General features: G+C 38.2%; 1 protein-coding gene across 10 annotated transcripts in view; it reads left to right on the forward strand.

Annotated features, from left to right (window-relative positions):
- The window catches only part of ERC2 (ELKS/RAB6-interacting/CAST family member 2), a 934,759-nt gene that overhangs the window by 148,665 nt on the left and 760,372 nt on the right, over positions 1-25,722 (forward strand). For 7 of the 10 annotated variants that reach the window (XR_015248352.1, XR_015248351.1, XR_015248353.1 and 4 more), the window contains exons 3-4: positions 20,534-20,557; positions 21,200-21,616. Coding sequence is in view for 7 of the 10 variants with exons in the window: in XM_086697880.1 (XP_086554006.1) it covers positions 20,534-20,557; positions 21,200-21,616 (441 nt within the window). In the remaining 3 variants the exon portion in view is untranslated. The remainder of the gene's footprint in view (positions 1-20,533; positions 20,558-21,199; positions 21,617-25,722) is intronic. The other 3 variants (XM_086697882.1, XM_086697885.1, XM_086697886.1) reach the window with 1 other exon arrangement.

Consider the following 25,722-nt stretch of genomic DNA (forward strand, 5'->3'; position numbering starts at 1 on the left):
TGTTTATAAACATTCTATCCTGTTGTGTGGGTAGGTAGGTAATTATAAGATGATAGCTATTGTTTGTCAAGCGGCTGCTGTGAACCAAGCCCTGTATGAAGCACTTTATACACAGTGCATCTAAACCAAATAACATTGTGAAGTGTTACGAATGTTGTATGACATTGTTCACATGTGGAACAGATTTAACGTTGTGAATCTCATTTTGTAGATGAGGAAACTGCCACTCCTCGAGGGGGTTAATTGACTTGCGTGAGGTTATACCTGGGATCAGGTGACTTTGATACTTGTATGATTTCATGCCTGTGCTCTAAGTCCATCTTTTTACTTTAAACTTTTCTATACCCTTATTTTAGGTATATTTCTTAAGTGTATATACAGCAGCTTTAAAAAGAATACAAACAGATGATTTCTGTCCTTTTAGGTGGTAAGTTTATTTCATTTACATTTATTGTAATTACTGATATGTTTGGATTAACTTCTACTGTTTTTTTTTGGGGGGGGGGGGTTCCTACTTACCCTGCCTTTTCTAGGCTTTTTTCCTCTTTTTTGATTGTTTGTATTTTCTTTATTCTCCTTTCCTGTAGATTTGAAAGTTTAACTGTATTCTTTATTCTTCTAGCTGCTCCTCTTAAAATTTTAACATATCCACTTGAATTTGTCTAAAGATAACTGATTTTATCTTCTGTTTTCTAAAAAAAAAAAAAAAAAAACAAAACACTAACCATTTGCTTCTCATCTTATGTGTTTTTATTTTTATATCCCTCTGGGGGTATGGTAGTTTTATACTTTCCTCTTTCCTTTGAAATTAGGCATGACCATGTGACTGGCATTGGCCTGTGAAATGTGAGAAACAGGAAGCTTAAAGAGCCAGTGTGTAGTTCATTATGTGACTTGTGTGTGGCAATTGTTGAAGAAGGTTTTGAGGTTAGATCCTTTAGGGGCTACACTGGGTAGAGTCCCCAGCTAGCTCCTGCAAGATATTTAGCATGAGTGGAAGTAAATATTTATTGTTTTCAGCCATAGAGATTTTGGTATTGTTACTGTAGCATAAGGCAATCACCTGACTGATAAACTCCTGATTATCCAAGTTGTCTTATTATTATTGTCTTATATAGTAAATGCTTATTTAGAATTAAAACACTTACCATATTTACTTACCTTTCCTTCATTCTTACCATCTTCCTTCTATATTCATTTTTCTTTTTTTCTTGAAGTACATATTCTAGAAATATCTTTAAGGTTATTTATAGCGTGCTGGTTACCAATATGTTGTTAAGTGACTCAAAATTCCTGAAAATTTGGCTCTTATGAGCCAGTATAAACACACTGTTATTTCAGGTGGCTTATGTTAGTGGTAAACTCTGTTATTGTCTGGAGATAATCTTTATTTCATCCTCATTTTTGAATGGCAGATTAACTGGGAGTAAAATTCTAAGGAATTTTACTTTTATTTTCTTTTAGCATTTTCAAGCTATTGTTGAAATAATATTGTTGCTCCCTTGGGAAGTCCATTGTCATTGTACATTGTTCTTTTGTAGTTAATCTGTTCCTTCTCTCTGGATGCTTTTAAAATCTTCTCTTTGTGTTTAGCATTTTGTAGTTTTACTTTGCTGTGCTTAAGGCATGAGTTTAATTATACTTATCCATTTTGCCCCCCTTAATCTTTAATGAGTTTTAGAAATATTTTAGGCGTTCTCTTTTTGAATATCATTTGACTTCTGGCATTCTGTGTGGTCTGGGTCTAGAGACTGTTCCTTGAGAGCACTTTTGTGTTTGTTTTTGCCAAGTATCACCTTGGGATCATTTTCATATGTAATTTTATTTCTCTACTTGGATGTTCTCAGATCTTTAGGCAATGTAAAATGAATCCCAAATTTACATGAAAGTAGACCCTTGGAGAAACTAGTTGTATCTTATCCTGAGCCCAGAGTTCAGATTTTGTGTCCACCATTTCACTGATCTGGTTTTATGGAAAGGTCTCAGCTGTAACTTGCTTAGAGCCTATTCTGACCCACTTCCAAGGCTGTTAACCCAAGCTACCTCCCTTTACCCCTTTCTAGTCTCTTGATAGCCAAACCCTCAGCTCTTCTCACTTATCTGATTTTTAGTTTTCCTCTTTGTTTTTGGCCCTTGAGTATCTCTCTTACTTTCATGCATGCTCGTGTATGCATACAAAGTGATATTGTTGTATTTTCTCTTGATTGTATATTTTCTCTAGCTTTTCCAGGTGTTTGTAGTTATCTGCTCTGTCATATTGCTAGAAGCCGAGTAAAGGTTACACTCTGGGCCCTCACCATCCAATTTCCCTTGGATTATTCCAATACCTTTCTCATTTTTTTAATTGCCCATCATTTCATGCTACCTACCTTCCAGTTCTGAAATACTTTCTCCCTATTTTTCTCCTAAACTTGAGTATGTGTACTCTTTTTAAAGTAAAAATTAAAAATAATTCTTGTAGGGGTGCCTGGGTGGTTCAGTCTGTTGAATGTCTGACTTCAGCTCAGGTCATGATATCACAGTTTGTGAGTTTGAGCCCCACGACAGGCCCTGTGCTGACAGCGCAGAGCCTGGAGTCTGCTTCTGACTCTGTGTCTCCTTCTCTCTCTGCCCCTCCCCTGCTTGTGCTCTGTCTCTCTCTGTCTCTCAAAAATAAATAAATGTAAAAAAATAAAAAATATTAAAAGTAATTCTTATAGACCTTTAAGAATATTTGTGACAAGTGTGGGGAAACAAAATCTTATTCTCTGAAAAAATCTTCCAAATATCTTACTCCTTCAGGTCTTTGCTGAAATGTCATTTTAATGAGGAAGGATGACTGACTATTGATCTACCCTGTATAAAATTAACACCTTCTTACCATGCTTATATTTTATTAATCTGTGTAGCACTGTTTCTTGATATGCTATACTTTTGTTTATGGATTGTCTCTCCTTACGAGATTCTAAGTTCCACGAGGTCATGTACTCTCTCTCTTTGCTCATTGTTATATCCCCAATGCTTAGGATTGTGCCTGGCATATAGTAGATATTCAACAGATATTTTTGAGTGAATGAATAAATGAATGAATGAAATATAAATTATTAGTGCAAAGAAAAGTTGTATCTTAATTTCCAGGTAATGTTATTTTTAAATTATCATTAAAATTAAACAAATTTCAAATTTTATAAAACACAAAGACCTCTCAGAATATATTCATAAGCCCAGTTTACAATATGCAGTACAAAGCACTCCATTTACATCACTCTCTGCTTTATGATGTCTGCATTCTTCATATGGCATTTGGGTCCTTTACTGATGAGCATTACCACCTTTGTACTGCCTCCTGCCACTCTTGATCTTATATTTGGCTCTCAAGCTCCATATTCTTTTCCTTGATTTTTTTCATGCTTTGACACCTTTAACCAAGCCCTTTATCCTACCTGGAATACCTTCCCTTTTTTGCCTTTAGGAAATTCTTCTGTATTCTAAGTCCCACTCAAAGTTCACATCCTCTGTGGAGTTGTTGCCTGTGCACAGACCAGATTGATGCCTTCCTCTTCTGCACTGCCCTTAGCACATTGTACACCCTTCCTTATGCTCACATTCCTTTCTGTTGTGATTATTGCTCTTCCCATTTGTCACTTTTTCTCTTTTTATTATTATTTTTTAAATGTTTATTTATTTTTGAGAGAGAGAGACAGAGTATGAACAGGGGAGGTACAGAGAGAGGGAGACACAGAATCCGAAGCAGGCTCCAGGCTTTGAGCTGTCAGCACAGAGCCTGACACAGGGCTCGAATTCACGAACCGTGAGATAATGACCTGAGCAAAGTCCGATGCTTAACCAACTGAGCCACCCAGACACCCCTGTCACTTTTTCTTGACTAAGAGTGTCTCAGGACCAAGGACTATGTCTCATGTTTTTTCTGTCCTTTTATCCTCAATGGCTTATCATACATAGTGCTTAGCACATACAATGAGGTGAGCGAATATTGCCTGGGAGTGGTTGTAGCAAAAATGAATGACCAACTTATACTTTCAGACTCTCTGGCCTCAAATGAAAGAAGAATTCTTTGTAACATAATGGTTGTCTGATAGGGGGTTGGTGGGAGATTGTGTCATATCCTTAAAAAATCTTTCAAAAGAAGGAAAAAGCCTTCTTTCTGAGGAAGTGAATAAATGTTATCTGGCCTAGAGTTTATTGAATATGTTGCTAAATAACCTTTAAAGATATTTGCCAGCCTAATGGTGTTTTTCACTATTAACACTAATTATAACATTAAGAGAAGTTGTTTATTGAATCCATAGACTATAATAAGCTATGTGTCTGTTTATAAATATATTTTTATATATTCCTATATGTAAACTTACTCATAACTACATTTGTATCATCCTCATTTTACAGTGGAAGAAATTGAGGGAAAATAATTTGCCAGGGATTAAACAGTATAGACAAGCAGTGGTAGAACCAGTTCTTGCTTGATACAGGACTCAGCTCTTAACTAGTCTCCCATACTGGATTTCAGCAACTCCTATAATGACAGAGTTTTCTTTTCCCCTTTAAAAGGTGATTGGAAAGGTTATTTAAAGGATTAATAAATGAGGGAGGAGGCTCTTTACAGACTGTAAACTGTAAGCTCATCCTAAGTTTATTTTTTCCTCCTTTATAAAACCATGAAGGCTGTAATTCTTTCCACTCTATTTCCCTTTGGGTTTTTAAACCAAAGAAAGAAAACCTTCAAAGATACAGCAAAAGACTCCACCCATTTCACGGCCCCTCCCTCCATTGGTTTTGTAGGGTCCACAGTTAAGGAGGTAAATGATGGTGAGAGGAACAATCATGTTTTAAATGGTGTTACAGATGCATGGACTCAAGAGGGCCATTGGCCTCCCTGTAGCTTGCTGATGGCCCTGGTATGTTGAAATTTATGTAAACCAGGACTAATAGTTCATCTTATTGGGAAAAATGGCAGTAGGACCTAGAGTTACTAAGGTATTACATTAGGACTTGCTTCAATTTAAATTCTTCTTCCATTCAATAATGCTTTTGTTCTGGGCACCGGCAGTGTCTGCGCTGTTAGATACTTTCTTTATATCCCTGTTGGACTTGATAGGTTAGCTCTGTTCCAGACTCAAATTTGAAAGCCATTTTTTTTTTTATCCCTTCCTGACTTTAAAAGTCTCAAATGAATTATAAAACAAAATAAATATCCAGGGATGAAAAGGGCACTTTGCAGTCCTTGTTTAAGAATACTTTTTACTGTTCTTTTGGAGAAAACTGTACTCTCTTTCACTGGTTTAAAGATTTGAGAAGGAATCTTAAAGCATATGAAATGTATCTATACGTTTATGAATGCATATGTGGGTTTCTGAGTCTTTGCTAAGGAAAACTCTTAATAATATGTAAAAAAATTATCCAGATAAAATAAAAATAACCTCAAATTGATATTATTCAGGATTGGTATCAAGGGATCTTATTTCTCAGCCATATAACATATTCTTCCTGTGATGGTATCTGCAAAAGAACTGTTCCTTCTGTCTGGTTTTTGCTTTGGCTTCCTCAATGATAGCATGGATCTCCTGTGACTTATCATTATCTTTTCCAGGTTCCTGAGTGGCCCCCTTCATTCTTGACATTTATCTCATATACTTTTTGGGGAAAAATTCCTCTCAAACCTTTTCAAAGTCTTTAAGCTCTCAGGTGGAAGAATGCTATATCTTTCAAAATTCCCAAAAGTATTCTTTAAGAAGTCCTTTCAGAGAGAAAAGTTACTTCATCCTTCTTGGAATTAATCATTTGTTCCAACTCTTGAAGTCTTGGAGCTGCTGGGTATGGACTGTGGTTACAGCAGCTGTACCATCGGTGGCGTGTGGTGGAAGAGATGCCTCTGGGCCAAAGATGTTTGACTCCAGTGTAGAAATCTGGCTTGTGGCAGCTGTTGCACATACCCTGACACTAATTATGTGGTAACTGGATCCTTTTGCAGTTCAGTGACCAAATAAAACTGGTGCGTGGGGCTAGAAGACAAAGACTGGGACACAGCAGTGTGCTGAGAGTTTGGGGTCTGGGCTTTATAACTAGCAGTGCTGCCATCTCTGCTGTGGCTTTTGGTGACAAGAGGTCCCCCTCTTTGGGCCTCAGGTTATCCTCCTTTAAAAAGAAGCAAAGATGATTATCTTTCTGATCCCTTTCATCACCAATGTTCAGTGATTCTGTTGTTCAGTATTTGCTGTGTCTTTGAAATGCATATACCAGCTTGTAGAAAATCTAGGGTGGTTCTTTCAAAGTATTTTATTTGCTATTAAAAGGTTAGCATCCAAGGTGGCCAAGCCAGAAAGTTCTTCTGGATTAAAGGATTTATTTGTATATGATATAGGCAAACATAATTTCACATTTTTTCCCCTACTCTACTTTCATTTCTTTCCATTGCGTTTTGGGAGGGTTTGCAATCTGGGTTTGTATATTCATAACAGAGGCTTTTAAAGATGATGGCTTCCTGTGGGCTGAAGTGGGACTTGCTAAGTATCTGATATGCATTATCTGTTTAACCTTATCATGGTTTTGTGAGATGTTTGTATTTTTAGCAGCTTTTAAAAGAGCTGGAAACTGAGACCTAGAAAACAGAAGTAACCTGTTAATGTCATACAGCCCACTAGAGGCTGTGGAACCCTGTAGCTAGTGTGTGGTCAGATCCATCCCATAGCTACTGAGTGATGATGTTGGAGATCAACCCAAGGCCTCAGACATCAAAGAGAGAGTTTTCAATTGGAGGTATTATTCTCAATCAAATATTTAGGACTTTCACTGTCAACTCAATTTTTTTTTAATGTTTATTTTTTGAGAGAGAGAGAGAGTGAGACAGAGCATATGAGCAGGGGAGGGGCAGAGAGAGAGGGAGACACAGAATCTGAACCAGGCTCCAGGCCCTGAGCTGTCAGCACAGCTGTGATTCTAGTGCATTGATAAAATGGGGAAACGAGAATTTGAGTGATTAAGCTACTTAGGAACCAGTATATTCACATCTTTTCTATACTGTGCAAGTTCCCTATATTGGTCAAGTTATAATGTGAAAAAGAAGATTCATTTAAGACTCCTCATGGTATTCCCAGTCACTTAAAATTCCACCAAGAGCACAGACATGCATGCGGAAATGCTATTTAAAACTAAAAATGAATACAACAGTTGATTGTAAAGCTTGGTACTGTCATTTCAGATGACTCTTTAAAGCTTCCCTTAGATTCTTTTAAGTAATGGTAACAACAAATGCAGTACAGAATTAAAATTCAGATATTATGTCTCCCTTAAAAATAAGCAGTATATATAGCAATATATATTATTTATAATATAATGATATATTTTATATATATAATAAAATATGTTACACATGTAATATTTATTTATATTTAACCTGGCAAGATTTCTTTTTAGACTTGGAGAGGACACTTATGTCTGTCAAATAGCACATAGCTCAGTAATGGTTGAATGAGTGAATGAATGCCCAATTTGTCTGCTCTATCTAGTAGTATCTGATACTAAGGGGCACTACTCATAGTTTATTTAGGTTTAATGAATCACACAAACTAAGTTTTCAGTATACTTCTTAGGACTGGACTATACCACAGTACTCTTTTCATGATGTTTTCCTTCCCCACCTTTTTATTACCAAACGATCGTTACTTAAAGCAGTAGTAAGGGTGAAACTTTTCTGTTTTGAAGTCTGGAGACGTGCTTCTCAAACCTTTATGTGCCTTCAGATTACCTGGCAGTCTTAAAGGCATGTAAAGGCAGTCTTAAAGGCAGTCTACCTGGCATGTAAGAATGCAGATTCTGATATTGCAGGTCTGAGGTGGGACATGAAGTTCCACCTTTCTTACAGGATGCTGCTCTGCTGTTCCTAGGACCACATTCTGAGTCGTGTGGAGGTCAGTTATCCCCCTTACCAGCAGTGGCACAAGGAGTGAGAGAAGCAGCAGGGTAAAGTACTTCGGAAAATTCTCTCCTCATGAAAACTTTGATAGCAAGGACTACAGTTTGGCTGAGGGACCCATGTGGCTCAGAGTAGGGAAGTTCAGTGCATGCCACACAGCTATTTGAATGACAATAATTTAGATAAAACCTCTTACTTGTTTTAAAATATTTAGATGGTTAGCAATTTTGTTAAATAAACATGTCGCGGGGTGAAGAGGAGGTGACAGGGGAGGGAATTGCAATAAATATTTTAAAATGTCATTTACACTAAAGATTTGCTAAGCAATTAAAATCAAAGAGCTGTCCTCTAACTGCATGTGGCTATTAATAATAGAAAACCTCCAATTTTTTTAATTGAAAACATTTTTTTAAATGTTTATTTTTGAGAGAGAGAGACAGAACATGAGTGGGGGAGGGGCAGAGAGTGAAGGAGACACAGAATCTGAACTGTCAGCACAGATCCTGACACAGAGCTTGAACCCACGAACCAAGAGATCATGACCTGAGCCAAAGTCCCATGCTCAGCCGACTGAGCCACCCAGGCTCCTAGAAAAGCTCCAGTTTTAACCATTGTTTCCATGAGTACATGATTTGGGTTGCTTCTCTAAACACATTTAAAAAGTATCAATATTTCTTAAACTTGGGTTTTTTTTTGTTTTTATTTATTCATTCATACATACACACACACACCTGTAATAGGTTGAGCGGTGTCAACATCAGGAGATGCTACTCTCTTTTAGTTGCTTATGTATTACGGGGGACTAGTAGGGGAAAAAACCCTGACTTTCAAAACAGGCATGTTCATGTTGCTATTCCTGAGACCCCCTTATAGAGTTATTTATAGACCAGTTAGTTAACGGGAAATCAATTTTAGCCATCTTTAAGTTGGTCTTAAAACAACTGTTTCCTGTTTCCCTTATTTAAAAAATGCCAAAGTGCTTAGCATTTTGTTTCCCACTGTTGCATTTATTCGATGATCAAAAATGTATGTTCATTATGCTTATGTCTTTTCCCTGCTCAAATGGGAGGAGGAAGGAGAGAAATTTTAATTCCAGGCCTCTAGCCACCACCACTGTGTCAACCAGTAACAGTGAACATTTACTGGGTCCATTATGTGCCAGGCCCGGTGCTTTATGCTTTATGGGAACCTGTTCACTTATGTGATGAACATCTCATGTGGTCTTTGTGTGAACCTTGTACCTTAGTTACAATTATTGTTTCTTTTTTATGGATGAATAATTCAATGCTCAAAGTACTTAAGTGATTTGTCCAAGGCAGCATAGGTTATAATAGGTAGATCCAGGATTCAAAACCCAGTTCATCATCACTGTTCTTGGAATCCTAGACAAGTTTAGTGATTTTCCCCACATGATATAATTTGTTAGCAGCAAAGCCAGAATTAGAACTTAAGTCCTTAACTCTCAGCTCAGCACAATATTCCAGTACTATGCCATCTTACAGTATTGGTCTGTAATGAGAACCAGAACTCCTTGCTTACAAAAGCAGCTGCCAAGAGGGCTTTTCCATGTATATTGTTCTTAGTGTTATGAATCTTGGCAAAATGTTACATGTTATCAACCAAAGTGGGTTCTGCAGTTATCAGTGACAGTGTATCTGTGTGAGGATCCCAGGATCATGGTGCTTTGGTGCTTTTAAAAATCACCTATCAATATTCTTTATTAGTTATGTGTGCTTGTTCTTCCCTAAAAGAGAAAGCCTAGGACCATATGTCTAAATATTAATTTTTTTAATCCTTTCTCAGCAGAGCAGCTCTTCCATAGCACACTGGGGCCACATGTTTTTAACCAGCGTCTGCTGTTTGTCTTTTCACATACATGACGTGGTCCGTGGAAGGGTCGGAGCCACGAGGAGGGCTGTACATCTTGCACATGGGATTATGGAAAAGGGGATCAGACAACCTGCCCTTAAAATTTGATTAGAGACAAACTCAAAAATGATAAATAGGAAAATAAAGTCACAGGAGAAGCAGAGCAGGCCAAGTTGTCTGCAAAGAGATTCTGTTTTCTTTGAAAGTTATGTTAAGCCCTTGCTTGAGAAGGAGTATGGATTTATTAAAAAAAAGTTCAAGACTTTTGGGTATAGGCCAATTCATATTTTTATATAGCTCAGAGACGGTTTTCATAGCAATGAAACCCTAAACTGCTTTATAGCACAAAACTTTATCATTTTGTTTTGTTTTGTTTTTTCCCCATAGTGTGGAAAAGAGCTTAAGGTCACGAATTTTTTCAAATTTGCCAGGAACTCATATTTTCCATGTTTGGGGATAAGACAGAGTAGATTCTAAACATCTGGCTAGTCCTTATTTAAATAATTGTGTGTTCCATGCACATCATACATATATAATTATATTTTCATTCTATTTACCTTTTTGTATTTTAGACATGCTGAAATATGGATTAAATTCTGACTCCAGTAGCTATTGGAAGCTATTCTCCTGAATGTTGGCTAAGGCAAAGTATCTTTTCCCCCCTTTTCCATATAAACTCAAGTACGGCTTAGTTTCTTATATTTTTATTGTTCACTTTTTCCCCTCAAGATTAGGTGACTTATAAGAGCTTATAAGAGTTGTGCAAAATGAAGTTCTCTATATTTTTTATAGCAGGGCAACTTTAGAATTGGCTGGAGGAAACCTCAGTTTTAGACACTGGCCCATATCTGCTAACAATGTGATTGCAGTCAAATCCCTTAAGCCAGTCCAATTTATCCTCTTGTGAAGTGGACATAGTGCTGGCAGCATCAGAGCAGTCTTGTCAGATGAGTGAGTTGGTGGACGTGAGGCATTTTGAGTTTTGGAGGAGAGAACAGGACAGAGTAATCTGAGGTCGAGGATACCCTCTCCCTCCCTACTGGCCCCACACTCTCCCACCCCTAGTCTAAGTACAGTAAAGCAAAGAGGAATGGAAACCTATTCTCTCTCACAGTGTTCCGCTGTGCCGACCATCTGGTGAGACAATTTCCCTTCTGCTCCTCTCATCTTTCTGCCCATATTTCATTATTTATTGAATACCTATTATGTGCTAGATTTGGGAGTATAATACAAATTTGGCCCAGAACCTGCCCCTGAAAAGCTCACTTTCTTTCTCTTAATCTTTCTCTTTCTTAGAGATTTTCCTTACTTTCTTGTAAGCACAGCAATGCTTTAAAAGATATATTTGGTTTTATTTAGCTGTTGTGTAGTGGGAGGGCTTATCAGAAAACATAGCCTGGTGTAATGCCAGAAACAGAAGTTGTTATGACCTCTTTTATTGTCTGAGACTTGGAATCAATTGAACAGGCTAATCTTATTACACTTGCAGTCTGTTTACCTATGTTTAAAGGACAGACAAATGATTTTAAACTTTTTTTTTCCCTTTTGTGGACTGGAAATGGGGCTAGTCTTTACTATCCAGGGAAGATTTCTTTTTTCTTTTTTTTTTAATGTCTATTTTTTTATTTTTGAGAGGTGGGGGGAGAGAGAGAGAGAGAAAGAGAGAGGGAGGGAGGGAGGGAGGGAGAACATGAGCCGGGGGGGGCAGAGAGAGCGAGGGAGACAGAGGATCCAAAGTGGGCTCTGTGCTGACAGCAGAGAACCTGATGTGGGGCTGTAACTCATGAACCGTGAGACCATGACCTGAGCTGAAATGGGACGCTCAACCGACTGAGCCACCCAGGCACCTCCAGGGCAGATTTCAAAGTATGCAATTAAGTTTTGGGGGGGGCGGGGAGGGAAGGTTAAAAAAAACTGGGTTGAAGGTATCTGGATATCAGGATAAACATAATGCATTCTATTTGCACTCTTAGCCGAGTGACTGTAAAGAGTAGCCTGGATGCCATTGTGATACCTGCTTTGCTTCTCTTAGTGGTGTCCTCACTGGCAGGCTATGGAGAAGGGAGTTTGCCTTTTGAGCTTTGATACTTTGAAAACAACTGGAGAATGATCCCAGAATTAGGGTAGGGAGTAAACAGCTTTTTGAATGCCCATCTAGTCACAGACTCATTTTTGTTCTTAAAGGGAATTAGCGGTTTTGTCACCTGTTCCACTTGTGCCATAAGTTCTCAGTTGACAGCAGTTTGACTAGGACCCAGGCATGAGGTCAGATCACCTGGTGATGTTTCGTCCTAATGAAGGTGGACATTGGAAGGGCTTCCCTCTCCAGATATGCAGTGGAATGGAAGCCACAGAAGAGTGGTTGAGGCTGTGGGAAGTTGAAAGCACAAAGATAACTGGCAGATTTCAAAGAGAAGGCCCTAGAATACAACCTTACAGGTTGCTGGTTTGTAGGTAGGTACCTGATAAAGGTATCAAGCTGAAATGAATGCTCTTGATTATTGATCCAGTAGGGTTTGGGCAATTGCCTTAAAAGAAATGTGCTTTCATGGTTGAGAAGGGGGAGGTGATTCAGTCTGAAGGAATTGAATAATCTGGAAGGGCAGAATTAAAAACTGTGCTTTGTTTTTCTTACCTTTTGGCCCTTAGAGAAGGTGCCTTTGGCTTTGCCAGAGATTTCGCTTATACTGTGTCTGATCTTCTAGAGCTAGTTTTTCTAGAGCTTGTCCTCTAATAGCTAATTTTAATTAGCTCACAGTCCAATTCTGAAGACTTAGAAAGGAGGTCTCAGTAAATTGTCCTTGGATGTCCCATGCTATTTAACTATTGGATGGGGCCCAGGGAGTAAGTGAAATGATTGAGGTTATCTCTCATCCGCTCTGTTCAAGACATGACTACTGTTTCCTAAGCTGTTAGAGAGCCACCCCCTTTTGTTCTGCTCTTAGCATTACTAGAATACATACCATGATGGAGTTAAGGATTCCAGAAACCAAGCTTCCATGCTCCCAGATACAGATTCTGGCTTTGGCAGTGTGATTGTTCTTTTGGGCCTGCCCTTTAACCTGCGTGATATGATTTTTTCGTTTGTAAAATGAGGTTAACAGGCTAATCTTTAAGGTCTCTTTGAGCTATAAGAGTTCTGATTCCTTGTCATCAGTGTGTCAAGTAGATTGTGTCTTTCAGAATATGGGTTTTTGTTGCTGGTGTGAGGGCAGCGTATCCTAGCCTATCCTGACTGATGTGATTACTCTGTACTTGGTACTTTCTACAGCTTTATATGTATTAACTCTTAATTTTCACAATAACCCTATGTATTAGGAATTATTACTCTTCCCCCCTTTTAAAAATGTTTATTTATATTAGAGAGAGAGAGAGAGAGAGAGAGAAAGAGAGAGGTAGAGAGAGAGGGAGAGAGAGAATTTCAAGCAGGCTCTGTGCTATCAGCACAGAGCCCGACATGGGGCTTGATCCCACAAACCATGAGATCACGACCTGAACTGAGATCAAAAGTTGGATGCTTAACCGACTGAACCACCCAGGCACCCATTACTCTCCCCCTTTTACAAATGAGGAAACTGAGACACAGGATATTCTTTTCAGTGGATTATTAAAAGTGCTGTCTTTGTATTTTAAAATACAAATTGCCTATGTTAAATATCTAGCTAGAAATGACTATCTGGCAAATGAATTTTGAAACTTGATTGATTTGAATTTCTTAAAAGTAGAACAGTGAGGGAGGATAGAGAGAGACAGAGAGAGAAGTTGCTTCAGTTCCCCTTCCCATTCTCCAGTATATGATGCAGAAAGATGATCAAGACTGTAAGGTACATGCCTTTTGTTCAAGAATTCCTTTTTAGGAACAAGGAGAATTCTGCTTAATTTTAAATATTTTAAAAGAGAATGACGGGGTGCCTGGGTGGCTCAGTTAAGTGTCCCACTTTGGCTCAGGTCATGATATCACAGTTGGTGGGTTTGAGCCCCATGTCAGGCTCTGTACTGACAGTTGGGAGCCTGGAGCCTGCTTCAGATTCTCTGTCTCCTTCTCTCTCTGCCCCTCCCCTGCTCACACTTTCTCTCTCTCTCTCTCTCTCTCTCTCTCTCTCTCTGAAAAATAAAATAAACATTAAAAAAATTTTTTTAAAGAGAAAGAAAATTAAATGACATGGATTTGAGAAAGTTTTGAACACTAAATTTGGTTGATTATCAGATTGTGTGATCATGCTGAAGTCATTTAATTGAGAAAGAGGCTACCTGGAAAAAAAATTTTCCTATTAATAAATATGCACCTGAAAGCATCTATCATGATAACCTCTGAATGAGGAACAGCCTGGTTACGATGGCTAACTTTAAATTTGAAGATTTGCTGTAAACTGTCATTAATTGCCTGCCTGTCTGCTCTCACAACTCTTGCCTCCACCCTACATTATTTTATTTATTTATTTATTTATTTATTTATTTATTTATTTATTTATTTATCCAGCATCCTGAAGCATTTGTGCCAATTCAGAGGCTACATGGTATAGTGGTTTGAGTAAGGGAGTTGGTGTCAGATAGCCTTGATGAACATCACCTAGGAGGATGACCTGGAGCAAGTTACTTAACCACTTTGCATCTCCATTTTCTCATCCCTTTAATGGAGATCTAAAACAATGGCTACTTCACAGGGTGGTTGTGAGGGTTAAAAAAAGCTTAGAACTATGTGTGGCATGTGGTAATTGCTATCCAGATTTTTGCTATTACTATTCCTTAATAGGTCTGGTGTGTCTTTGCCTCTGGGCTTTTATACTTTCTCTTCTCTTTCCATATTTCTTCATGGGGCTGACTCTCAATTGTTCTTCAAGATCCAGCTCAGTGGTGGCTCTTTGTTTGGAGTATTTTCTCACATGTCTCTAGCCTGGGTTACATCCTCTCGGAATTTCTAGCCACCTGGCTATGACTTCTGTCATAACCTCATAACATATTGGAGCTACTATGGGTTTACTTGTCTGCATGGACTATGAGCATGGACCATTTGTTTTCCCCCTCCCCTCCCTTCCATTTTCCCTTCCTCCATTCCTTCCTTCCTTCCTTCTTCCTTTCTTGAGTATAAGGGAGATACCAGGTAAATATTTGTTGAATGGATAAATAAATCAATTTTCCCTCCATTTCTGTCTCCTTTTTTCCTCCCTCCCTCCCTCCCATTCTTCTCTTCTACTTTCTTACCTTCTTTTCTTCCTTTCTATCAAACTTCTTCCCTTCCTTTGCTCTCAAACTTGGCACTTGATGCATTACCTTAGTTATTCCTCACAGGAACTCTGTAAATTAAGCATTATGTTTATCCCCATTTTGCAGGTGTGGAAACAAAGGATCAGGATGATGGGCAACTTGCCCATCCAAAGGGGTAGACCCCTTACAGAGTTGTCTTCCAATGTGGCTGTCTCCACTCAAAGCATTTTGGCAATTTTTCCTTGGAATTCCTTTCTGGCTAGTCTATGAACCACATAAGAAAACCAGTCTTAGTTTTGGTCACTCTCAGAAAAGATGATTTCCAGTCTCATCATCCCAATTCATCATGTTTGTTTCCAAAAACTTAGATCATCTCATAAATCTGTTTTGTGCTGGTCTCAGTCTATCAATAACTAGTACTGTGGTTGTATTGGCCTTGTGGTTCTTACTGTGATTGCAAGATGCCCTTGAGCAATAATCAGCAAGAAACTTTGAAGGCATATTACTTAAAAGACCTGGAAATTGAACAGCACCACTGGGGGCATACAGTGAGCTCATGGGTAGAGAGTACATGGGCCTGAGGTTCTCCTTTTATTGGGGTCAAGGGAGGAGGGTACCTAGGGTTTTGTGGGCTCATTCTTTATTGGTGAATTTAAAACCTAAGAGGAGAGATTTAAAGTGTTGGAAGAGAAAAAACAAGTAGCTCAAATGTTCAGTTACTCAAGATCTCTAAAACAAAGGAGCCTCAGTTGGAGGAGGCAGTATGGCTTTTTATCTAGTTGTGTGGTTGGCAATGCCTTTATTTGAGATAGCCATCATTGAAGTGGATGCCTCTTTGAAGTGGATGCCTTGGTAATCAAAGCTTAAGTCAGGTACTTTCATTGCAAAAGAGAAATAAAACAATTGTCAGGACTTCTATAAGTATATCCATTCTTGCTGCTTTTATTCAACATGTTATTAGTACTCCTAGCCCCAGTAATTAGGTAAGAAAAAAATTAAAAGGCATCCAAATTGGTAAGGAGGAAATAAAACTGTTTCACTATTTGCAGATGACATGGCATTATATATAGAAAACTCTAAAGACTCCACCAAAAAACAAAACAAAACAAAAATACTAGAACTAATAAATGAATTCAGTAAAGTTGCAGGATACAAAACTAGCATACAGAAATCAGTTGCTTTTCTATACACTAATAATAAACTATCAGAAAGAGAAATTCAGAGAACAATTCCATTTATAATTGTATCAAAAAGAATAAAATACTTACAAATAAGTTTAAGCAAGGGGGTGAAAGTTCTGTACTCTGAAAATTTAAGACATCGATGAAAGATATTTCAGGTGGCACCAGCAAATGGAAAGATACACCATGCTCCTGGGTTGGAAGAATTAATATTGCTAAATTAATATTGTTAACATGTCCATACTCAAAGCAATCTACAGATTCTGTGCAATCCCCATCACAATATTAATGTCATTTTTCACAGAGCTAGAACAAAGAATCCTAAAATTTGTGTGAAACCACAAAAGATCCCAAATAGTCAAAACAATCCTGATAAAGAACAAAGCTGGAGGTATGACACTCACTGATTTCAAGCTATACTGCAAAGCTATAGTAATCAAAACAATATGGTACTGACATGGAAACAGACACACAGATTAACGAAATAGAATAGAATCAAGAAATAAACCCATACATATATAGTCAACTAATCTATGACAAAGGAGGCAAGAATATAAAATGGGAAAAAGACAGACTGTTCAATAAATGGTATTGGGAAAACTGGACAGCTACATGCAAAAGAATGAAACTGGACCACTATCTTAGACCATGTAAAAAATAAATTCAAAATGGATTAAAGACTTGAATGTAAGGCCTGAAATCATAAAACTCTTAGAAGAAAACATAGGCGATAAGTTCTTTGACATCAGTCTTAGCAGTATTTTTCTGGATATGTCTCCTCAGGCAAGGGCAGTAAAAGCTAAGATAAATGGGATTACATCACAGTAAAAAGCTTTTGCACAGCAAAGGAGACCATCAACAAAATGAAAAGGTGACCTACGGAATGGGAGAAGATACTTGCAAATCATATATCTGATAGGGGGTTAATATCAGTATATATAAATAACTTCTATAACTTAGTAGAAAAAACAATCTGATTAAAAAATAGGCAGAGGACATGAATAAACATTTTTCTAAAGAAGACATACAGATAGTAAACAGGCACAGGAAAAGATGCTTAACATCACTAATCATCAGAGAAATGCAAATCAAAACCACATTGAAATATCACCTCACACCAATTAGACTGGCTATTATCAAAAAGACACAAAATAACAAGTGTTGTTGAGGATATCGAGAAAAGGGAACCCTTCTACTCTGTTGGTGGGATGTAAATTGGTGCAACCACTATGGAGAATAGTATGGAGGCTCCTCAAAAAATTAAAGAGAACTATGAACTACCATATGATCCAGTAATTCCGCTTATGGGTATTTATCTGAAGAAAACAAAAACACCGATTAGAAGAGATATATGCACTCCTATGTTTATGGCAGAATTATTTACAATAGCCAAGATATTGGAAGCAACCTAAGTGTCCATAGTAGATGAGTGGATAAGGTGTGTGTGTGTTTATATCTCACACTGAAATATTACTCAGCCATAAAAAAAGAATGAGATCTTGCCATTTGTGACAACATGGGTGGATCTAGAGGGCATTATGCTGAATGAAATAAGTCAGAGAAAGCCAAATATTTTATGATTTCACTTATATGTGGAATCTGAAAAACGAGACAAATGAACAAACAAAACAGAAACAGACTCTTAGATACAGGAAACAGATTCTTGGCTACCAGAGTGGATCAGTGTTGGTGGAAGCAGGTGAAGTAGGTGCAGAGGATTAAGAAGTACAAACTTCTAGTTATAAAATAAATGAGTCACAGGGATACAATGTACAGCATAGGGAATATAGTCAATAATATTGTAATAACTTTGTATGGTGACAGATGGTAACTAGACTTATGGGATCATTTTTTGTAATGTACAAAAATATGAAATAACTATTACATACACCTGCAACTGATGGGATACTATATGTTAATTATACTTCATCAAAGAAAATATTTGCCATAATCAAGAATATTTAAATGACTTGACAGTTGCACTGTCTGTTCCCAAGAGGTTTGGCAGCAGTCACAATACTGGGCTGAAGGCCGTCAGTACTCCCGTGGACTTTGTTTTGATGTGATTTTGGGATGGGGAGCTGGTGGAGGGAGGTTATATTACCTTATAATCTTACCTCATGTTTCTTTGTGGCAGATTTATTGAGATACAATTTACGTAGCATACAATTCCCACCTCTAACATGTAAAATTCATTGGTTTTTAGTATATTCACAAAGTTGTACAATCAACACCACTATCTACTTCCAGAAAATTTTCATCACCCCCAAAAGAAATCCCATACCCTGTAGTAGTCACCCTCCATTCCCCCTACTCCAGCCACCTTGTCAGTCACCAATTTATTTTCTGTCTGCAGATTTGCTTATTCTGGATATTTCATATCAATGGAATCCTACTACATGTGGTTTCTTGTGACTGGCTTCTTTCACATGGCATAATGTTTTTAAGGTTTATCTATGCTATAGTGATACAATGTGTATCAGTACTTCATTGATTTGTATGGCTAAATAATACTCCATTGTGTGGATATACTGCATTTTATTTATTCATTCATCAGGTGATTGACATATAAATTGTTTCTACTTTTTGGCTACTATGGATATTTGTATATGAATCAACTGATGAATGGATAATGCAATGTGGTATGGTTCTATAATGGAATAATATTCACCTGTAAAATGAATTAAGTATGGATATGTGCTACAACATGGATGAGCCTTGAAAGCATGCTACGTGAAAAAGCAACGTATTGCATACTTCCATGGATATGAATATCCAGACTAGGTAAATACATAGAGACAGAAAGTAAACTAGAGGTTTCCAGGGCCTGGGGATAGGAAGGAGGAAGGGAAATGACTGGCTTAAAAGTATAGGGTTTCTTTTTTTTTTATTTTCTCATCTGTCACCATGCAATGTTATTACAATACTGACTGTTTTCTCTGTGCTGTACTTTCATCTCTGTGACTTATTTTATAATTAGAAGTTTGTACTTCTTAATCCCCTCACCTATTTCACCTATCACCCCTATACTCCTTCCCTTGTCAACCACCAGTTTGTTCTTTGTATTTATGAGACTGTTTCTGTTTGTTCATTGTTTTATTTTTTAGATTCCGTGTATAAGTGAAATCATATGGTTTTGTTTTTCTCTGACTCATTTTACTTAGCATAATACCCTTTATGTCCATCCATGTTGTCACAAATTACAAGGTCTCATTCTTCTGTATGGTTGAGTGTGTATGTATACACACACACATATTTTCTTTATCTGTTTATTGATAGACACTTAGGTTACTTCAATATTTGGCTATTATAAGTAATGCTGCAGTAAACATAAGGTTGAATATATCTTTTGAATTAGTATTTTCGTTTTCTTTGGGTAAATATTCAGTAGTGGAATCACTGGATCAGATGGCAGTTCTATTTTTGTTTTTAACTTTTTGATAAATCTCCGTACTGTTTTCCACAGTGGTTGCACCAATTTACATTCCCACCAATAGTACTTAGGGTTCCCTTTTTTTTCCACGACCTTGCCAACACTTGTTATTTCTTTACTTTTTGATAATAACCACTCTGACTGATGTGAAGTGATATCTCATTGTGGTCTTAATTTGCATTTTCCTGATGATTAGTGATGTTGAGCATCTTTTCATATGCCTGTTGACCATCTGTATGTCTTCTTTAGAAAAATGTTTATTCAGGTCCTCTGCCCACTTTTTCATTTTGTGCTCATTTTGTTTTCCCTCCCCTAACTTTGTATCCGGTCTACAGGTAGGAGTGTGTATTTGGTGATTGAATGAGGAACTGCTGTTTTGGAAGCATCCTGGTTTGTTCCTAGGACGAAAATGCCTTCAGGCTTATGGCTGCCTATTCTGACCAGCCTAGGGGTTGGCTCTATTGGGAAGGTGTTGCAGAATTTACCAACTGTTGTCAAGCAACTGTTTATTTTCTTATAACCAGTAACTATTTTGTTTCTCTGGTGTTTTCACTCTGATTTTGGTTAAAATAGTGACCTGGAATAATATGTGGGTACTTGTGGAATGTTTTGCTTTCTTCCCTGGTAATATACCAAAGACTTTGGGTTCCTAGGTCAGAGAGACTTAGGAAAACAAAAGGTGGAATTGACCTAACTTTTTCTTCTTCTTCTTTTTTTCTTTCTTTTGATCACATTTATCAAACAGCAGTGCTATAGATTTTGTGTAGATTATGGGTCTTTGCTGTGATTAGCAGTTGTTTTTCTTTTTTTCTTTTTTTTTCTCCGTGAAGGTACTTTATGTTGATTCTTTCTGTTAAATATCCTTTGCTTGCACTGAACATTTCTTTGTGTTGATTTTTTGCTTCATTTTTGTTTTCCATTTCCCATGCTGTTCAGTTACTGGATGCCCGAAGAACCAAGGTTGGTCCACTGTTTGCAGCTTGTTTGTTTTGCTCTGCACAGCCTCACCTCCTTGTGTGTTTGTGTCTGTCCCTGTCTGCATTTGTTCCCTTTTGCTTGCAGATGCAGTAATCCTGTTTACTAAACCTGTTCACAGCTTTATTTGTAAAAAATAAAGTCCTTGTTTGTGTCTACTTGTAGTGGATGCTATTATTTTCATTTTTTAAATGGAAATGCATTTCTGATGGAAAATAATGGATAGTAGAATAAAGAACACCTTAGGAAACAGGGAATACTGACTCTGGAGCATTGCGGGCATAAAGAAGGTGTGTTTGTGAGACTTTCCCTTCTAACCCTTTCCACTTACTCAGTTCAATCTCTTTAGATGTATAATTTCCCTGTGACTGACACTAATATACTGTTTCTGTGTATGTGTACATTTCTCTTCTCCTAAGACATTCAGAAAGCATCATTGAATTAATTTCCCCCTCTCCATGTGCTGTCCCATGCTTCTGAAGTCACCCTGGAGGACTTCACGGCTGGCCCTCTGGACCTCGTGATTAACATTCCATCTTCATAGTGTGGTAGCAGCAAAAAGCACTTGGCATTTCCATTGACTTTGTCCCCTTCTTTCTCCTCTCCTGCTCCATCTTTCTATCACAGCACCTGCAGTTGACAATCCAAGCCCTTCAGGATGAGCTTCGAACCCAGAGAGACCTCAATCACCTCCTACAGCAAGAGAGTGGCAACCGTGGAGCCGAGCACTTCACCATTGAGCTGACTGAAGAGAACTTCCGGCGGCTCCAAGCTGAGCATGACAGACAAGCTAAGGAGCTGTTCCTTTTAAGGAAGACCTTGGAGGAAATGGAGTTGAGAATTGAAACACAGAAACAGACCCTCAACGCCCGAGACGAGTCTATTAAAAAGCTTCTCGAGATGTTGCAAAGTAAAGGTTTGCCTTCTAAAAGTCTTGAGGATGACAATGAGCGGACACGGCGGATGGCAGAGGCTGAGTCTCAAGTCAGCCACTTGGAAGTGATTTTAGATCAGAAAGAAAAGGAAAACATACATCTTAGAGAGGTAAGGATATTCACTCTATTTCCTCAAAGCCATATTTTACAAGTGAAAACATGTTACCAAGTTATTTTCACAGGTTGGAAGATATCTGCAGCCTTAACAAAATTTCCTGGCATCTGTTTTATAGTCTTCCTATCTGCTTATCACCTTTAAACTAGAATTTTGCATTAGTTCTTCTCTCCGCTCACCATACATATGTTCCATTGTTACTCGACACATATTCGGGATCCAAGTATGTGCAGCACATGCCAATTCTAAGGTGGCTTACAACTACTTTCCCACAGATGGCCATAGTTTCAGGGTTTAGATGGTTATCAAATATCATCTCTCTAAAGGAGGAAAAGAAATAGGTGATTAGCAAAACAATGAACTTACATATTTTCATAGCTGAATTGGGGTAACATTTGTAGAAAGTAAAGCATATAGATCTTTCCAGGAAGAATGGTAAAATGTGCAGACCAGTTTTGAACATTTAGGTTTAAGACCATCTTTGTCTGCATTTTCTTTTGTCTAAGACAAGCTGTTCCAGGTTTTCTGAGTATGCATTTTATACTTAGTGGATTAAAATCATTTGAAGTCCTTCAGAGGCAGCCTCTCTGGCCTGCCACCACTCTTGAATGTTGGGATGCACAGATATCTGAGGATATGTAGTTGGGTAGAGCTTATACAAAATGTGGGTGATAGCCAAGGCTTGAAATTTTTATAACGGTTTCTTGCCACTATGGTGGATATGGATCTCAAAAGTACCGTGTAGGCAAAATGCTATGGGAGACACAGATCTCACAGAAAATAGGAAGCAATAACATGGCATTAAGTATATTTAAAAATATGCTATAGCAATAAATAAAAATTCCAAAAGATATTTACATTCAGGCCAAACTAGATTTTTGGCGTCATATACCTTTTTGGATGGGCAGTTCTTGTTTTTTATTTTATTTTATTTTTTAATGTTTATTTATTTTTGGGAGAGAGAGAGAGAGAGAGAGAGAGCGCGCGTGCATGCATGCAAGTGAACAGGGAAGGGGCAGAGAGACAGAGAGAGAGAGAGAGAGAGAGAGAGAGAGAGAGAGAGAATCTGAAGCAGGCTCCAGGCTCTGAGCTGTTAGCACAGAGCCCAATGCAGGGCTTGAGCTCATGAGCTGTGAAATCATGACCTGAGCTGAAGTTGGATGCTCAACCAACTGAGCCACCCAGGCACCCTGGATGGGCAGTTCTTGTGAGTTACTTGTTTGGTTGTTCAGAATACATGGCATCCATGATGGGGCTTGCTAATGCAGATACTCCTGGGAGTTTTCTCTGATGTAGAGTATATTTGTTTAAAACATTTGAGCAGACTTTTGGGTCTTCAGACTTAATGTCCCCCTTACCTATTCTCCCTTGTTTTATTTTCATGAGACATTAGCAACATGCTTGGGAAACCACATGACTTGGTTTTGTATTGAGATGCTTAAAGAGATGTTTTGTTGGGCCTGGGTCTTCCCATCCATAATGGAATGGGAAGAATGAATATCATGGGCAGGCTTCTAAGATGGCCCCCAATGATTTGTACCTCTTGGAATTCATGCATTTGTGTAAATCCACATCCTTGAGTATAGGCTGAACCTAGTGACTAAACAATAGAATATGGTGAAAGAAATAGGATGCCAATGTGACTTCTATGATTAGATTACATAAGACTTATTTCCATCTTGTTAGCCAACTTTTTTGTGCTCTCACCTTGCTGCTTTGATGAAGCAAGCTGCTATGGAGAGACGCCCATGTGGTGAGGGACTGAGAGTAGCCTCTAGTCAACATGCAGTGAGGAACTGAGACCCTCACTCAAACAGCCACAAAGAACTGAAAATTGACAACAACTATTTTGTGAGGTTGGAAGTGGATCTTTTCCCAGTGCAACTTTCAGATAAGATGACAGGCCCTGGGCTGACACCTTGACTGCAGCTTTGTGAAAGACTATGAAGCAAAGGACCCAGCTAAGCTATGCCTGGATCCCTGATCCCCAGAAACTGTGATATAATAAATGTGTGTTGTTTTAAGCTGCTGAATTTGGGGATAATTTGTTACACAGCAATAAATAGCTAATACAGTGGAGCAGAAACTAATCTCTTCCTGCCTTACTCCACAGAAGAGGAGCAATAACTGCTGGCATGTAATCCCTTGCACATAGAGTGACTGGATTTTGAAATTTTGGTTTTGTTATCTTAGAACTATAGCTAGGAGATCACCATAGTTGAAAAAAAAAAGCTGCTGCTTTATTTTGGGTACCAAGGGGTCATGTTGCATGTACAGCAGGGCAGTGATGCCAGAGAAACCTCTATCTGCAGCATTGACCTTGACTCCATGTTGGGGTCTTGTGGTCAGGGTAGAGTCATTCCCTTTCTGTTATTGAATTCTGCTCATTGGTAGCACCAAGTAGATGGTGCCTTGCTACTGTGTGGATGCCTCCATTTAAATGAATCTAAACACAGTTCAATTTGTGTTTTATGAGATTAGCTTGTCCTCCCAGTGGTCTGGCATGGAAATAGGTCATGTTCAAAGTCTTAAACATCAGTAAAAGAGCCCACAGAGAGTGGTACAGAAAATGTAGCCCAACACATCCAGCTAGTTTCCTTGAGTATCAGATAAAAGTCAGTGGATTGCCTTTTTCTTTGCTTACCAAGAAGGGAGCATGTAGAAAAGGTGTCTCTATATAAAAAAAATCTCATTTTAAACTTAACAAACAAGACTTGGAGCTCTGAAAGGACCTTCCCCAAGAGAAGGATCATTCTGGCTTCTGAAAGCCATTTGCTACATTTTCAGGAATTTTGTGAGCCTGCTTTTAAACCATTGATAACTTGAAATTAGTCTTGGTGGGAGTATTTACACCACAGAAATCAGCAAATGCTACCCCCAGGGCCTACACCTCTGTCACCCCATCCATAAAGCCCAATCACCACATCTCTGAATAAATGCCAGGAAATGTTTTCCCACGATACATCATGAAGAGGCAAGTTAAATAGTGCAAGAATTATGAGTTCCTCAACCAGTCATCATTCGTTGAAAGTTTTCATATCAGCATATGGATAGATGCTTATGTGTCAGTCGCTTTGAAGAATGCTTTACGTTGATTCCTATTTAACTCTCACAACCACCTCATTCATTCATTTATCCATCCATTCAATGAGCATTTAATGAGGATCTGTTTGGGGATAAAGCAGTAGTAACTAATAAAGTTTGACTTCATTGTGCTTGTATTATGTTGGGGTGAAATGTAATTTAACAGTTAAACAGAGAAGCATCATGAAGAAAACAAGAGGATGAAGAACTAGTGACGTGGGTGGGGCCAACTTGATTATTGGGTGATCAGGGAAGGCCTCTTGCAGGGGGTGATATTGTGAACTGAGACTTGCATGACAAAAAGGAACAGGCCATGTGAAGCTCTCAGAAGATTCTTCCAGTCATGTGAAAAGACCCATGCCTGGGAGGTAGGTTCTATTATTTTGCCCATTTTACCTGGAGGAGCTGAGGGACGGGTGGCACTTAGAAGCTTGCCCAGTGTCCCACAGCTAATAAGTGGTGAAGCTGTTATTTGAACCTGGCCGACTCCAGACTTTCAGCTCTAAAACCATTTCATTGATCCCTTTTCTAGAGGAATCTTTCCCAAAATGGGCTCTGCAGAACAGCCATTTTGTAGGATGTTGATAAAGTCCTATGAGAGAAAAAGGGCTGCAGGGCCAAATGAATTTGGGAAAATGCTGGATTCCACAGAGTTTACTATAGGACTCCTCAGACTCCTTAATATGCAAGTGTATGTCAGTCATTCCCAGGAAGGGGAAGTTCCTCAAGCCCATTTAATTTGCTTTTGTCTTGCTGCACTGGTGTTCTTTTTAAACACTTTGGAAAAATGCTATGCTAGAAAATAAAAAGTGTGCTTTTAATTTGTGACCTGCAAAATACGTAAAAATATACAATTAGTTGTTTCCCATGGCCAAATAACTGGGTAATTTCCTCCATTAGTTATTCTAGAAGGCAAAGTTTATTGTAAGCTGTTTCCATATTCTCTACTGAGTTTTAGAATGTTCTTCTGTCAGGGTATTTTTTTACTTTTTAGTGGAAAAATGTGGCTGACTACT

The sequence above is a fragment of the Puma concolor genome, chromosome A2 (genome assembly GCF_028749965.1).
Source record: "Puma concolor isolate L17-30 chromosome A2, mPumCon1.1.hap2, whole genome shotgun sequence".
NCBI classification, from domain to species: Eukaryota; Metazoa; Chordata; class Mammalia; order Carnivora; family Felidae; genus Puma; species Puma concolor.